Below are 17,104 nucleotides of genomic sequence, written 5' to 3'. Positions count from 1 at the left end.
TATCTTTTTTGACCTTAGATAACCTCAATTTAATTGTGCTGTGAATTTCACAGCCCTTTTATTGGAAATATCCTCCTCATCCCTCCCCTAAAGTCCATGTCTTCCACAGCCTCCCAAACTAATCTTTTCCACTAAACGTTCTGAGCAGTTTAGCATCTCCTGAATTTTTCCCTTGCCCTTTTTCCTACAATACTAATTATTTGTATACCTCCCTATGACCTCTTCATAACAGCAGAACAAATGCCTAATCTTGCTAGAAGTCTACAGTAAGGCAAACACTGTTTTCTCTATATATAGATTGACAAGAGAAATATTGTCTTTACGTTCAGCAAAAGATGTCACCTATATCATTTAAACTCAGTGCTAAAAGACATGCTGTGATATCACTCTTTGCTGGTGCCCAGCCCTTTTAGTAGGGTGGGGGCAGGGCAGGGAGGGTGGTTACAGCAGAGACAGCCCTGGAGCAGCAACCAGAAGACATAACAGTGTTGGGAAACTCCGTCAGATTGAGTCATTGCTACCAGGCTCTGAAAGAGAATCATGGGGGTTATTTTGCATTTGCTTCAAGTGATTGTGAAAAAGACAAACTAGTTCCATATGGTGGCAGGGAGAGAGCTCAGAGCCAAAATAAAAATCTGCTCAGCTTGTCAGTATGTGAGACCTTAAAGTTCAGATATCTAAGAGTCTGTCTACTGTTTAAAAGAGCTGAGGCCAAACTTCAATTTGTCATACATACAACTCCCACTGCCTTGGATAATGAAAGAGACTCCCCCCGCCCCCACCCCGAACACAGTGAAGATGTAAAAATGTGAGAAGTATAGCAATCTCTTAAGTAGACAAAATTAGTGAGAAACTAGATGCGTGGGATTGGGCTGCCTATTTTTTTTTTTTTGCAACAATTTCCCTGGTATATTTATTTATTTATTTATGGCTGTGTTGGGTCTTCGTTTCTGTGTGAGGGCTTTCTCTAGTTGCGGCAAGTGGGGGCCACTCTTCATCGCAGTGCGTGGGCCTCTCACTATCGCGGCCTCTCTTGTTGCGGAGCACAGGCTCCAGACACGCAGGCTCAGCAGTTGTGGCTCACGGGCCTAGTTGCTCCGCGGCATGTGGGATCTTCCCGGACCAGGGATCGAACCCATGTCCCCTGCATTGGCAGGCAGATTCTCAACCACTGCGCCACCAGGGAAGCCCTGGGCTGCCTATTTTAAAGAAAATAAAGTTATAGAATCACTTGTATGATACAGAGGTATATTTTGAAACCTACTCTTCCATAATAGAATGAACTATTGTCCTACATTCATTAAGAAATATGATTTAGTCTTTCTAGTTACTGAAATTTCTGTAAGTGAAAGAAAAGGAGTAACTATATTTTCATCAAGAATGACTAGAAAATCATGACCAATTTCGTTATGCATGTGTTTCATTGTCCCTTCAGATGCTAATTGAAAAAATAAAAATGCTGACATTCTTTACAGTCACTGACCAATTGGTACTCATAACTTTTTTTCCCCCTTGAATAGGAAAAATGGGTTGAAAAGGATAAATGCCATGATTCTATTTTGTGGCTGCCTTTTTGGTCACAGTTAATGGTATTTTTTGGAGTTTCCGTGCTGTTGTTATTTTGGGGTTGGTTGTTGTTGTTGTTTTGGCATCCTTCATATTTTTGTTCCTAAGCCAGATACTTTGCTCTGGAATAACATTTGGTTTTTATCTCCCAACACATCATCCTTCATGTAAGCCACATCTACACTGGCTGAACATAAGAAATAAATGTCCAGGATTCTCATGGTGTTATTTTGGGGGAAGCATTCTCTCCAGTGACCCACACTTTAAGTCGTTTTCACCATAGTCATATGCAAAGCTGACTTTGCCCCTTCTGTGTATTGACTTTTCTTTTGTAAAGTGATGTTCCATTATCAGAATAGAGAAAGTCATGGATAGTTAATTATACATATTTTAGAAATTAATCAGAACCATTAATAAAAAGAACCACATAAATATTCTGTTTGAGCCTCAATTCAAATAAGTTTTCTTATCTAATTAGAAAAAATACTTGGCATTAGTGAACAGCCAGCTCTTAGTCTGTCCCTATCAGATAACCAGCTACAGTTGTTGGCTTTGGGTCAATAATTGCTATTCTGTGCTAGGTAAGAAAGAATGAGCCCCTTAACTGTGCAGAGGACCTATCCTTGACTACACTGTTACTCCCAGAATCCTTGTGGGATTCCACAGAAGCATAGTTGGGCTCATTTGTAAATTTCTTAGACTAGTGTTGAGAAAAATTATTTTTAAGAAATGCCATCTCTATTTCCCAGTGGAAGAGAACAACTCTTCCTTAGAAGAGCATAAGCAGCTCCCTGCAACATGTTAAGGATATAAACATAGAAGGGATGAATACTACTGTATGTAAATTACATGTTCTACTCAGTCTTGTATGGTGAAAAAATCCACTGTTCCTCAAAATACTGGTCTCTTCTACTTTTTTTTTACTGAGATATAATTGACAGATAACGTTATATTAGTTTCAGGTGTACAGCATAATGATTTAATATATGCACATATGTATATGCAAAATAATCACCACCATAAGTCTAGTTAGCATCCATCACCACACATAGTTAAATTTTTCTTCTTGAGATGAAACTTTTCAGATCTATTCTCCTAGCAACTTACCAATATACAATACAGTATTATTAACTATAATCACCCTGTTGTACATTGCATTCCCAGGATTTATTTATTTTGTAACCGGAAGTTTGTACCTTTTGACCACCTACACCCATTTTGCCCACCCTTCACTTCTGCTTTTATATCATTGCAACCAATATGCTCTAGTATTTACATTGCACTATCTTGGGACTCTTCTATGCTTCTGCTTCTTGTTTTCAAGATCCCTAATCTGGGCAGGCCCTTAAGGAAATATTTTACACATTATTTGACTTTTTTTTTTTCCAAAATAATTTTAGCTGAAGAATTTACCATAAGCATGTTTTCATTTTGAATTTGTTCTGTGATATCAGTTGGGTATGCGCACAATACAAATAAGTCATTCAATAAAACATAAGAACTAATAAAGAATTAAGACATAAGTTTTCTTCATTTATTCTACCTGTGTGATATATCAGACATGTTTTCATATCCTGGAGTCTCTGAGAAAATGAGAACAAAAACAGAACTGGAAAGATCAAGAAGGGTGTATGTGTCTGTGTATTTTTTAGTTATTTCAGTTGGTTGACAAGGAAATGGGATGTTGAGTACCACCTAAATGAGATGCAAAAGCTATCCTTCTGAAAATATGGCCCAGGTATATTTTGGTTATTAGGGTTATTGATATTTGGGTCTGATTTTACTTGCTACCTTCAGGCTACTGAAAATTGATTATACCCGTCAATAGTTCACATCCATAATTTCTTTATTCAGTGAATGTTGAGCCTTTCCTCAGTATCAGACGCTGTTTGTTCTAGATTCCGGTGATTCAGAGTTGAGTAAGACACAGCTCATGCCTCAAGGAGCTCACAGTTTATTATGAGAGAAGACAATAAAAAGACAACTAAAATAAAGCACAATAAGTTTCTTCATAAAGGTATCCATCTGATGTTCTTTGAGATCATACTTGAAATGAATCTTAAAGGATGAGTAGGAATTCAGCAGTTAGAAAGGCCTTCCAGGGAAGGGCTTTCCAGGGAAAGAGGACAGAGAAATGAGAATGTGATGCTTTGAGGGAACAAGTGTTTGGTAAGCCTGGATCATTATGTATGTGTGCAGGAAGTAAGAGATGGGAGGTGTGGGGTTGGTGTGGGAGGAAGTAGACAAGGGCTAGATCTTCAGAGTCCTCATAAACCACAATAAGGAACTTGGACTGTATCTTTCATGTGCTGGGAGAACAACTGCGGGCTTTTAACCAGAGCAGAGTAATGACGATGAGAGGCATGTTTTGAATGAGCCACATGGAGAATGGATTTTAGGGGGAAGTGGAAGGAGCTAGGCTCAAGACTTTGAGACCAGTTGTAAGACTTTTTTAATAATACAGAGAAGAGCTGCCAGGACTAGACGACTGACCTTCAAGTCTTGATTAAGTGGATCTGGAAAAATGTCTCCTTTTACTCACAGATCCTAACATATATCGTTGATGAGTTCCGTACTGGTGAAGGTCAGGACAAAACATTGTAGATGTTTATTCCACAATTTATTCTAATCCTAACGTACATACTTGCATACATATTTAGAGATATGTAAAGGCACCCTTAAACTTGTGGCAGTTGATGGTATAGTCATACAATAGCTGCCAAATTATGTTGGAGAAGAATATGTAATGACATGGAAACATAGTCATAAAATCATATATGAAAAACTTATTATTAAAAAGCATGTAAAGTATGATTCCATTTTCATTTGTGTTTATATATGAGAAGAAACTGTTTTAAAGGTTACAAAATTGACATAAGTGATTACTTCTAGAGTGGTAAATGAGATGGGCCTGTGGGCAGAAACTTTACTGGCACTGTTCAAAATGCTTATAGAATATGATCAGGTATTACATGTATACTTAAATATAAATAATATTTTCTATTTGAAGAGGAAAAAAAACAAGGAAAAGACTAAGTGTATATAAACCATAATGTCAAGAGTAGTTATATTTGGAGATGAGATTTGGGTTACTTTTTATTTCCTTTTTGCTTTTCTCTACTTCCTAAATTTATAATTGTGCATTCCTGTTGCCTTGGTAACACAAAGAAACCATTGTAAATTATGAAGCTTGAATTATAACCCTCATATAAAAGTATACACTATATTCAGCACATAGCAGTCACTCAGTTAATATCAACTCAACATTTGTGCTAAATTACCTGCAAAAGACAGTGTAGAAAATCACTGTGTCCTGGAAAGTCTATCCCCATTAGCGAGCTTAAAGCTACTGCAGGGAAAATGGTATTGACTCTCCTTAAGTCAATAAGAAGGAAAGTCATCACAATTTATAGAGAATCCAAGAATCAGAGTTGGAATTAGCATCCCTCATGCACAAGTGCCTGTGGGCTAAACTTACCCACTCCCAGTGGAGAGGGAGATTTCAGGCCAGCAGAGTCATAGGTACTTAATTTTGAAATCATTCATCTTCCCCCAGACTCTGATTCTGTGTTCACCAAACAAGCAACTTTCTGATTATAATTTGGCTTTCTATGTGAAACTCCCTCTAAGGAGACCATGAGACTGGGCCCTTTATTTTGACTGTAACTGGAGATCTGACATAAGTCCCCCTTAGTTTTGCAAGTGTATGTCTGTCTCTGAGAGGCTGAGAAAGTTATCAAATTAAAACTGCAGACCAGATCTAGAAGGTGGTGAATTCACCCAGGTAACATGTCCTAGGGCTCCCTTTGGTAACCTCTCACCTTACTTTGCCCTGGTGAAACCCACCTCCACATGGGCTGCCTACAACGTAAAATGTGAATTCCCAGTTCGAAATTCTACAGTTTTGCATCACCAGTGACTTTTAGCCTGACTCTCAGAGTTTTAAAATATAAGCTTGTATTTGATAATTCATTAGAAGCTTCCTTCAGCCTTCTGTTAACTACAAATGCTATTAATTATTGAAACCGATAAAACTTGAGTAGGGTTTAATTGTATATTTTGCTCTGGCTAAAAAATCTCTGCAGAATATGTGTAAAATATTTTGGCACAATTATACAACAGTACTGTTATTTGCTAAAAACATTATCAACCTCACAAAATAATAATGGGACATATACATATACTTAGGTGCAAACACAAGTCAAATATATACATATGGAAAAAAAATATATATATATATATCTTCAAATATTAATTGATCTTTATTATTTCTGTTTAATAGTAATGTAGAATTTTGTTCAGAGCTGGCCTAGGTCCTAGTAGTGTCTCAGTCATACAGAGATTTAATCACCCATTGTCTATATGGTGGATAGGATTCATAAATGAGACTCAGGCACAGAAGTGGTAACACACATGGATTTGAAGGGAATATTGCTAGATAATTTTGATGAAGGAGAACCGAGGAGTTTTAGGTGGAGTTAGAGAGAGGGGTAGGTCTCAGTCAGAGAAGACTTTGAATATCAAACTGAGGCTACTGACAATCTTAGTTTACCTATTCTGAGCCCTGACAAGCCAGTGAAGGACCTGAGCAAGTTTGCATTTGTTCAAAGTGCCCAGATGGATATGAAAGCAGCATATGGGATCCATAGGGAATAAGCAGACGTTAGGGAACTACATTAGGCAACTATTGTGATTTGTTCACCAGTTTTTGAATTCTAGACCAATATTCTTCAAAATGTTCTCCTTGGATAGTCTGCAAGGAGTAATCTGAGATGCTAGTTGAAAATACAAATTCCTCAGCCTAGTGAATAGGTCTTTTTCACAAATGACCAGATGATTTGATATATGGGCAACTGTTGGAGAGTCCCTGATCTAGGTTAATGTAAATTTTAAATAAGAAATGTTTCTAGAGAGTAAAGCAGGGTCTTTGAAGAATGCCATATTTGAGGTTAAACAGTTGGGGTTTTGAACTTAGTTTTAGGAATACCACCAGAATGTAGGTCCCTTGAGGGCATGGCTTTCTGTCTGTTTTCTTTGCTGATATATCTTAAGTGCTTAGAACAATTTCTGGTATATAGTATGTGCTCAAGAAATATTTGTTCAGTGAATACATAATGATTAATAAGAGCTTGGATTTTAAAGTCAACCATAGTGAAATTCCAGCTTATTTAGCCTCTCTGAGCCTTGATATGCAAAATTTTAATATTGATACCTGAATCACAGATTTAATATAAAAATTAAATAACAGCCGGAAAGCATTTAGCAGAATGCTTGGCACAGAGTAAGTCCTCCTTTAGCACATCATCAATATTCAGTATTAACACAGTGACATATGCTCTAGTGACACTCTACAGGGCATTTTTTGTTTAGAGATCAATACTTGTAGTAATAAAATAAACCCATTTTCCCTTTGTGGATCCTACATTATCAGAAAACCATATGAGTTTAAGTATGCATAGTAAAATAAACATCAAGCACACAAGCCACAGAGAATTTTACCTGTCTGTAATTTGGAGTCCTTCATTCCTTCTTTCCTTCCTTCTCTTCCCCCCCAACCCCTTCTCTCTCTTTCTTTCTGTTCAGGGAGCTTTGGTCTTATAGCAGTTTGTTGGAAGGGCTGAATTCAGAGAAGGGAGAAAATGATGAACAAGGCAAACATTCAGCAAACTAGTCTTCTGGGTTCTGTTACTCTGTTGAATGGCTTATCTTTTTTTTTTTTTTTTTAACTTCAGGTTGTATTTAAAGGGTCACACTGGGACGGCAGGAAAACAGAGCAGCCTCATCTTACACGGTGCTGATTTCAGCACTAAAGATGCTGATAATGACAACTGCATGTGCAAATGTGCCCTCATGCTAACAGGAGGTAAGTCCTACGGGGCCTTTCTCTGAGTTATGTCTCATTGGTTTGAGGCTTGAGGTTTCTTATCTATGAGAAAAGACTATGATCTTCTGGTCAGGAAACTAAAGAGCAAGTCCCTAGAGATCATTTTGTTCTGCCCACTAATTTACCATATGTTCTTGTGCAAGACATTGCTAGCGTATTTAGAAGTTTGCCTCCTCCCCCAGCATTTATGGTGGGGGTGTGCTAAGCTTGGTTCTGAGTAAATTCTTGAACCTCTTAAAGTCCCAGTTGTTCTACCTTCTAAATACTCATAATGATACCCATAGTGGAATGAACAACAATTTGAGGATTCAGCATACAGAAAAAACAAAAAGCCAAAATTTCTTACAAAATGCTTTACAACTGTGTAATAGAGTTCATTGACCATTCTATTGAAACGGAGTAAGAAGAATAAAGAGGTGTAGCTAGATATAAAGTTATACAATTCAGAGTAGCTATACCAGGGCTTTACATGATAAGGTATTGACCTCTGCAAGACGTTCGAGCTGGTATAGGAGATACCAGATACCATTAAATAATATTGTATCACTGAGTAAGAAAGTTAATCCTTTTGCACTTTTTAAATACTTTTCTAGGCTTCTGATTGTGTCAAAGAGGAATTCTCAATTTAGTACTAGCTTATCTATAATACTTCTTTATCACTTACTCAATAATTACCTTTCTTAGTAAAGAAAGAACAAACTCTTCAGCCTCAGCTGAAGGGCCTTGGTTAGGCAATGGCACCTACCTAGAATTAAATAAAATGATTTTGTTTTAATTTTATTGAGTGTTATGTCTACTTTTATTATAGTAAGTGGTACTGATTCCCTCTTTAAAGGAATGATATAAACTGCATTTTAAAAAGGATTCACAAATATTTGATATTTAACAAATCATTGATTTAAAGAAAAATATTTATTAAATATTAATAAAAGTTGTAAATGGGCATGGCAAAAACTGTGAATAAGTTGATAAGTGACTGATTGAAGTCTAAGAAACACTGAACTAAAACCTGATGGCAAATGATGTAGCTCAAAAATGTTACAGGCAAAAAAGGAGTTGGCACCAAATAAAATTGTAAAGGAAACGTTTTTTCCAGTGTTTGTCTTCTTACAGTTTTAGTGTTGTTTCCCTCTCTTAATGGAATAGTAATCATTCCCACCTTCAACTGTTCTAATTCTCTCTCTGTGTTACCCTACAACAGAACATGTTTTCATGCTAATAAGGAAAAAACTCTTTAAATCTAAAATTTTACTTCTCCAAATATGATAGTACTATCATTATTATTACATATTATTACCTGTTACTGAATATGTTATACTATCTTCCTTGAATTCCAAACCAACTCTGTGAGATAAGAAGGGAGAAAAACTCAAATCTCCATTTTGTACACAAGGAAAACAAAATTAAGTAGATGTTCACCCTTTTATCCTTAACATCTAGCTCAGTAGATTGTGGCACATAGGAACTCAATAAACTATGTGGTGCATGAGTGAATGAATAACCATCTTGGAACCCTTGAAGTCACTTTCAAATTTTGAAACCAATGAAATGAATCATAAGGTTGACATTTTTCTTACCAATTAACAGAGCGTGGAAGAGTATAGAGGGAAAGTTTTGGAGAAATCTTTCCACCTTCATCCCCATTCCCAGTCCCTCCAATACTACCACTAGCAAATCACATTCCATATTGATTCCCATCCACTCCACTTATAGTAACATCTTTTCAGCGTGAAACCAGCCCTAGTATTACCAAAGCCAGCCTGTTATGATTGTGCCTCTGTCATATCCTTCTCCTTAAGCTTTAAACATGCCATTTTGGCATCACATTCAACCTCATCCCATAGTTAAAAAGCCTTCTATATGCAATTGTATGGCCCCCTCCCCCCAAACAGTTGTTAAAATTTAGCATATTTTTTTACATGGTACCCACAGGTTAGGTTTTGAACTTTTTTCCTGAAAGAAAATATTTCTTTTCATTACCTCCATGATCCCATAAATGAAACTGTCAGCAACTTTATATAAGGACAGAAGGACTTTGATTGTCCAGTTTTCTGCCTATTTTAATATAGAAGTACACTTCATTTTCTCCATGTCTGTTTTTACAGATAATTTTTCTTACCAAATAAATACAACACATGAAAGACCAACAGTAAAATCTTTCAAATGTTTACTTAGAATAGTGTTCCAATCTGCTCATATTCCTGTCATAATAATGAAAATATAGAGCAAAGCAAAGAGGAAACTGCATCTCTTGGTTGTTGGTGAGAAAACTTCATTGCTCAGGTTTGTGATTTTATTTCTGCTTCCAATGATTGAACTTTGTCATGTTCTTTCATCCATAATCATTCTTGGACCTGCCTCTTAGCCACCAATAAACACATATGTTGGGGAGAAAAAATTTCCACTTATTGCTTGGGCTGGAATAGTCTAAGTAAATGTGTTTTTGTAATAAATGCCATTACCCTATCAAATATCCTTTTGAAAGAATCCAGGTCTTGCAAATCTATTCACTCTGCAAAACTAATATGTGGAATTTAGATAGCTAAGAACTGGAGAACATAAGGATGAATGTCAATGACAGTCCAGGTAACTTGAGTATTATCTGGAATTTATGTCCTACTTAGCTACTCCCCCACCACCACTATTTATTCTCTGTCATAGTTCCCCTTAGAACCATTTTCTGTCTGATTATTTTTCCTCTCTTTTTTTAAAATAGTCTCTTTTAAGCAGAGAGATTTCATACTCCTTGAAACTAATAATTCTTAGTTCTCTGTCATCATCAATTAAAGCTTTGTTTTATCTTGTTTATTTATATATTTTCCATTGTTTCTTCTAAAAGGAATTAAGGTTAAAGTAAGATTTATTGCCTGCTTAACTGTCCTAAATAGTTTTCTTCAAGTACATGGAGGGATTTTTGTTGGAGAATGTGGTATCATTGTTACCCTTATCTGTCAAAGACTGAAAAACAGGAGATAGGCTTAATTGAAAGCAGAAGGTATTTCAGCTAGACATAAGGTAGAACATTTTGACCTTTCTTCCTTCTTTCCTAACATCTAACTTCTTAACTTCCTTCTACCAACTTAACATATTTTTAATGAGTAACTGTTAAGAGTCAACAACTATGAGAAAAATGAGCAAGACAGAATAGAGCTTGCATCTATTGAGGAAGACCATCAGCAAAAAGTAAACAATAAATAACACAATTTCAAGTCATAACAAGTTCTAGGGACAAAATATAACAGGTGACAGAGTTATTGAAGGAAGGGGAAAGCGACTTTAGATGGAGTGTCCAGGGATCAAAGGCTGGAGTGAGTTGCCAGGAAGGATTGTGCATGTCTAGTTATGGACACCTTCAAGAAGAGAATAGAAAGGTATGTATCTGAAAGAGTTTACGTATGCCCATCCCTGTAGTTGTGGGTCTAGATAAGATTGTCTCTCACATTTTCTTCTAGTTCTATGATTTTATTATTCCATGTACTCATTGTGGCTACAGTAGAGAAAAACAGGTAACATTATTTTTCAGTGCATGGGTTGTAGTTCATAGTAAATTGTTAGTGGAAAGGAGGTATATCAGACTTAAAAAGCATATTTGCATCAATAGAAATAGATACCACAATGTTTTATACCTCCTTCCCCAGAAGTGTATGTACTTATTTCTACCTTACCAGAAATTCTTCCATCCAATTTAAATATTGAATAATTTTTGTTTCATTACACATTTCTTATGGGACCAAACCATATATTTCAAGATCAAAATTGCCACACACATTTTCTATGGAACTGACCTCTTAATTAATCATTAGTGATGATTTGTCAGTGTACATTTATAAGCCAGAAATATCTGTGTTCTGTGATTCATTGACCTCAAGAAAATTTGTAAGTTTTCTCCTTAAGTTTCCCCCTTTATATAGGATATTACAACAAATCTATATATTTCAGTAGTGGGAGGGATAAATTTAAGAGGTGATTATAGGAAATATTTTCTTAGTCCCACAGGAGAGCCCTTCTCGTGCCCTCTTGAGCCCAAAGAAAGGAATCAGTTTCATTATAAACCTAATGTTTTCTCTATTATTTAACATTTAGAAAATGAAAATGTAATATCATTCAATTCATGGATTTGTTGTCTATAAACGTAAATATGCAGAAAAATCTATGACTCTAAAATTATGAAAATTAAAACCTTTTCTCATTAGATTGTCACAATCAAAGCAAACTTCACATTCAAAGAAAACATGGTCTTTCGTACCAATTCAAAATACATTTTTCTAAAAGTCTGTTAGAAACTACAATTACTAAAGGTTGCCAACCAAAAATTTAAAAAAAAAAAAAAAACCCTAACAAAACATGGTATTGTTTTACATTCTTTTCCTTACCTTTTCTTTCAACACAATTTTCTTATTTGGTATATAATATAAAAGCTATGTAAAAATGTGACCTAACCTTCTGCAGAAAGAATCTGTTGCGGTAAAAACTCCAGTCTCTTTTCCCACGCATAAACTATGTCAGCCCACAGACAAGACTTTGCTAAAGCTAACAAAGGATATTCTCAGTTCAATTCTAAAAGACGGGATAAAGCCATACACATAAATTCTTAGTACACCCTAGAACTTACCAGATGCTAGCAGTAGAGAGTTGATAAATACTTGCCTTGCCTGCTGTATAACCTTGAAGAAGACAAAGAAAATGAAAGAAATTAACAGCCTCTCTAACTGGTTGAAGTGACAAGATCTTTGGGAAAATACAATCATCTTAGAGTTTTTGATAACCCAGGAAGGATGTGCTAACCATTGTCAGATAACTGGCATTCCCTGGGTTTTAAGGCAAAAATCTTGAGAGAAAAGATCCATATGGATAATTTAAGGTTGACCACAGAAATCTACATTGCATTACTTTATTTCAAAGCAATTTCTTATTTAGTACATAATCTCTAAGCCTATTCCACAAAAATGTACAGTTCTTGAAGATAGGGACATCATGCTCTGCACCGCTGTATCCTCAGTGCCTAGCACAGTGCCTGGCACATAGGATGTGCTTGATAAATACTGATTAAATGAATGAATTTGCTATCAGAGACTCTGAAAGGACATTGTAAAATCACAAATGATCCTGGTGAGAGGACATATAAATAAATCAATGTGAGTATGAATGTTACTTTTTTGTGAACTTAGATTTAAAATGCCTAAGTATGTATATATGAATTTGCATGCACAAACATGGAACAAAGGGATGAATATTGAAGACCGGGACTGAATTTTAAGAATAACCAAACCCCAGAAGACTAAACTCCAAATTGGAAAACTTTGAGTGTTAGGTTTGTAACTTTCAAATAAATTTGAACAGCCTAAGTGCAAAATTTAGGATTATACTCCTTTTTTGTGGGAGGCAGTTTTCACTTATTGGAAAAAGAACAAATAATATCGGGAAATATCTTTTAAAAGATCAGTTTGGAAAAAGGTGGATCAGAACTGATAGGCCTATAGCGCCAGGCTGCCACCAAAGGTTAATAATTGACAGTGGAGGAGAAATAACCAATTTTGTTTATATTTTACTCTAATAATAAATAATACAGTGAATATCTATTGCACTCTTAGTGTGTAACAGTCATTTCTTCATTACTGTTAATGACTTATATTTAATAACTTATATGACACTTCCATAAATCCTTTGAAATAGAGATCTTTGGCAAGAATTGAGATACGGAAGAGTTAGATAAGTTGCCTAAGGTCACAGAATTAATGTCAGAAGTAGGATTTGAACTCGACCTCCAGATAAGCCATTACTTTATCCACTCCTTCTACTGCCACTCTTAAAAGGAATGGCATTCAAAGACAAGAATTTAGCTCTGTTTTACTGTTTGCAGCACATTTTCACAAGGATTTCCTCATTTAAACGTGGTTAAAAGTAAAATGAAGTTCAAGGGAGGAAAGAGGCAGTAAGAGAATACCTAAAGGATTTAAATGAATTCAAGATTATCAGCCAGGATAAACAACTTTTAATCTATGGAACAAAAAGAAGAGAAAGGAAAAAAAGCCAAGCGCTAGACTCGAAGGGGATGTAGAATGAAATGACAGAAGGAATGCAGACCTCTGGGAAGGTCCTTTGCCTCCGCACGCAAGAACATGCAGCTGCTGCTTGAGACTAGTTATTGGTCGGGCCGAATTTGTACACGTGAACTCAGCCAGTGATTTTCATGATGATCCCATTTATGACTATGGCATCAATCAGTTTTTTTCAGCCTCATCCTTAGTCAGTAACTAGTCATCCTTTATCGCTATAACTTAGTCATCCTTTATCACTATCAAAGAGGAAAATTCTTATTCTCTCTGCAGGCTCTTTTGCTTATTGCTGATTAGAATGCGTGCATTGAAAATGAGTGAAAGAAATCCATAACCACAGATATATCTTTTTATTTTGCTGTACTTTTTATCTTAGAAAAGAAGTGTTGAGAGACATTTTGTTTAGGATCAGAAGAATTTGAGTTAGGTTTCCTGACTTTCAAATAAATTTGAACTTCCTGTGTACAGAGTTTAGAATCAAGTTCCTGTTTTCTGGGCAAAGTTTCATTTATTGGTGATAAAATGTGAATTTTCTGCTTCAAAGATAAAAGACTCAAATGATTTTTAAAGGCCTGGGAAGCCCGAGATAGTTATTACAAAACTAAATTTTAATGAGTTAAGTGTAAATGGATTAGAAACATGCATCTCAGATTTCTTACTAAAATATACATGAGGTTACAGGTTATAAAGGAAAATGCTTGGCAAAGTAAATCTCAGCAATTGCCAATCTTAAAACATTTAAGCCATTTTATCAGTTGTCCCAACAGCAGATGGAAGCTGCGGCTTTCTTCCGTCTTTGCTTGCATCACTGAGTTCTTTTAAGCTTAAAGTGCCTCTTCTAGATTAACTTCTTTAACATATTGCTCATCTGTTATTCCCAGGCACTTATAGAACAAAGTACAAAGTTAATATTTCCCCAGGATTGTAGAAGATATATAATTCAGCTATTTGGTATCTTATCAGAGAGGAACTTCAGCCCAGGCATACACTCCTCTATATGTTCACAAGGACACCTTCAATCTGTGCAAACTTTCATATGTTCTGAGTACCCATGTGTACATATGATCATTTATGAATGCCTAAGGGTACCTATGAGTAACCAGGAGTCTGCTGTACTTTTTGCCTGCTTTCTATAAATATGCTTTAAAACCACATCTTTTCAGGATTTATGTTTAAAAGACCTGGTCATGCTTAATTTTTTCAAAGAGAGGTAGAAAGTGGACAAACTGAAATATTTGATACAAAGATGTTCCTTGTTGTTCCTTGTCAGAGAAAACAGAGAATACTTACTTGCACAGAAATAACTATTTTTGCGACCTTGAAGTTCAGAGTATTTAATAAAGGACAGTACAACTGAAATGGTCATGAGAAATAATTGCCCTTTCATTTCATTTTCTGCCATCTTAATTCATCGTTTTTATTATTGTCATTTGCTCTCTGATAATCCAGAATGTGCATGGCCCACTGGTCTTAAGATAAAGAGATAAACACCTTGACCTCTTTGATTTCTACATGAAATAAAAACAAATCATTGAAAACAAAACCCATATTAGGTACTTAAATGCCATGTCTTTACAATGCAAGCATTGAACAACTGTACTCATATGGGTGCAAATTATTTTTGTATTTCTCTAATTAACCCTACCAAGCAAATAAGGAAATATGTTGGCGCTAATGACCTGGTCTTCATTATTAAATCATTATGATGCCCCGATAAGATCTAATCCTTTTTATTTCTGCTCTAATGTTTCTGCCTGCTTCCTAGATAACTTACAAGAGAGCACTTAGATAGTATTTTATAGGCTTTAATGGTGCACCATCTTACATGATCCTTGCAACTGTGCTGTGAAAATGGTTGATTAGACATTTATAATCCACATCTCAGGAATGAGGCGGTAAGTGACTGTGTGACGTTGGAAAAGTTCCTTAAACTACCTGAGCATCAGCGTCTTCACTTTAGTACTTGCCACACCATGTAGGGCTGTTTGGGTAATAAAATGAGAAAATTCATATAAATACTTTAGCAGAGTCCCTGACACATATTAACTGTTCAATAAATATCAAATATTATATATACTATTGCCTAAGATCCCTTAGTTATTAATTGGTGAAGTGGGCATCAGAGTCGGGGTCTTCTACTTTCTGGTCACGTACTCTAGGCTCCCCATTGCCCACAGGAATATTTCTAGACATACAATAAAAACCTCCATGTTCTCGACCCTCTTTATTTTGCTAGCCCTGAATTCTCCAATCCCTTATCCACTGTCATTCCAGCCAAGCCAAGCTGCTGGCAGGCACTCTCTCCTGCTCTCTCAGAGTACACAATGTCGTTAGAATCTCTTGCTGTCCAGTGAACTCACACCCATCCTTCAGCATCCAGCTCAAGTGATGAGTACACCTTATGGACCAACAAACAGGGCATTCCGCCTCTGTTCCTAAGATTTTCTTCATCTCTGTTAAACAGCCATTATCTCATTTTTTAACAGTTTGTTGTTTCTCTCCTACACAAAATTGTGTACTCTTTGAAGTCAGGAATTTTGTTTTACTCAACTCTGACCCCTATGTCTGTCCATTGGTTAGTATTTGCTGAATTGATTCTAGCTTCAATTTTCTCCCCTTCATCATGCTGCCGCATATGCTCAGGGTAGTTTTGGCAGACCACAGTTACAGAGTGAGGGCTCTAAATAATATTCGATTAAACATTTAACCTGGCAGATCTGGTTCCCCTGGTTAAATATTGGTTCCCATTCCTAGAGAATGTTCCGCTTGTTCACCTGATGATAGACAAGTAGCCTGGATAAACTATAAGTTTTTCCACATTGTTCACTTTCCACCAAGATTGCCATTTCTCCACCTTCATTCCCTACAAGTCTCCCCCTTGTTCACTATATACCAACTACACTGATGTTCTTTTAGTCCCTAAACACTAAGCTCCCTTTCTTCCTCATGGCATTGACATGTGCCATGTTCTGCTTAGAATAGTCTTTCCCCATCTTCACATGACTGTTTCCTCATCCTTCAGGTCTCATTAAATATCAGCTTCTTCCATGAACATGAAAAGTCAAGTAAGTCTCCTGTTATTCTCCTTCATAGTTCCCTGATTCTAAGTACCCCCTCCTCCTTCCCCACCTATTCCTCCTTCTCCTCCTGCCCCTCCACTTCCCCCTCGACCTCCTCCTCCCCCTCTCCTCTTCTTCTTCCTTTTCTCCATCATCATAGTCATGATTTGTAGGTATTTTATTTATTTGCTACTTTTTTTGGTCTGTTTCTCACGTTGGGAGTAAGCTCCACGAGGGTAAGGACCACATCTGTCTTGTTGAGTGTTGTATGTCAACAATTCATGATAATTACAAACTGAATGAATAAAGAAAAAATGAATACAGTATATTCAGGTATATATATATATATATATATTCAGGTGTCTATCAAATATAGCTTTTTTAGTGAACTAGACTAATTCAGACCATAGAGGCTTTACAAGGAGAAACAGTCAATCTGTCAATAAGCCTGTAGTCCCTTCCAGTCATTTGTCAAGCAAACTCCGTTAGATGCAGCACTAAGTATAGGGAATATAGACCATGCCTTTTCATTGCTCTTA

At 36.2% G+C, this 17,104-nt stretch overlaps 1 protein-coding gene across 2 annotated transcripts in view; it reads left to right on the top strand.

Annotated features, from left to right (window-relative positions):
* The window catches only part of ANGPT1 (angiopoietin 1), a 256,799-nt gene that overhangs the window by 236,887 nt on the left and 2,808 nt on the right, over positions 1-17,104 (top strand). For both annotated transcript variants that reach the window (XM_068525454.1, XM_068525453.1), the window contains exon 8: positions 7,299-7,429. In XM_068525454.1, the coding sequence (XP_068381555.1) occupies positions 7,299-7,429 (131 nt within the window). The remainder of the gene's footprint in view (positions 1-7,298; positions 7,430-17,104) is intronic.

This window comes from Eschrichtius robustus, chromosome 17, assembly GCF_028021215.1.
Source record: "Eschrichtius robustus isolate mEscRob2 chromosome 17, mEscRob2.pri, whole genome shotgun sequence".
Classification (NCBI taxonomy): domain Eukaryota; kingdom Metazoa; phylum Chordata; class Mammalia; order Artiodactyla; family Eschrichtiidae; genus Eschrichtius; species Eschrichtius robustus.
This window is presented reverse-complemented; position numbering and strand designations above follow the sequence as displayed.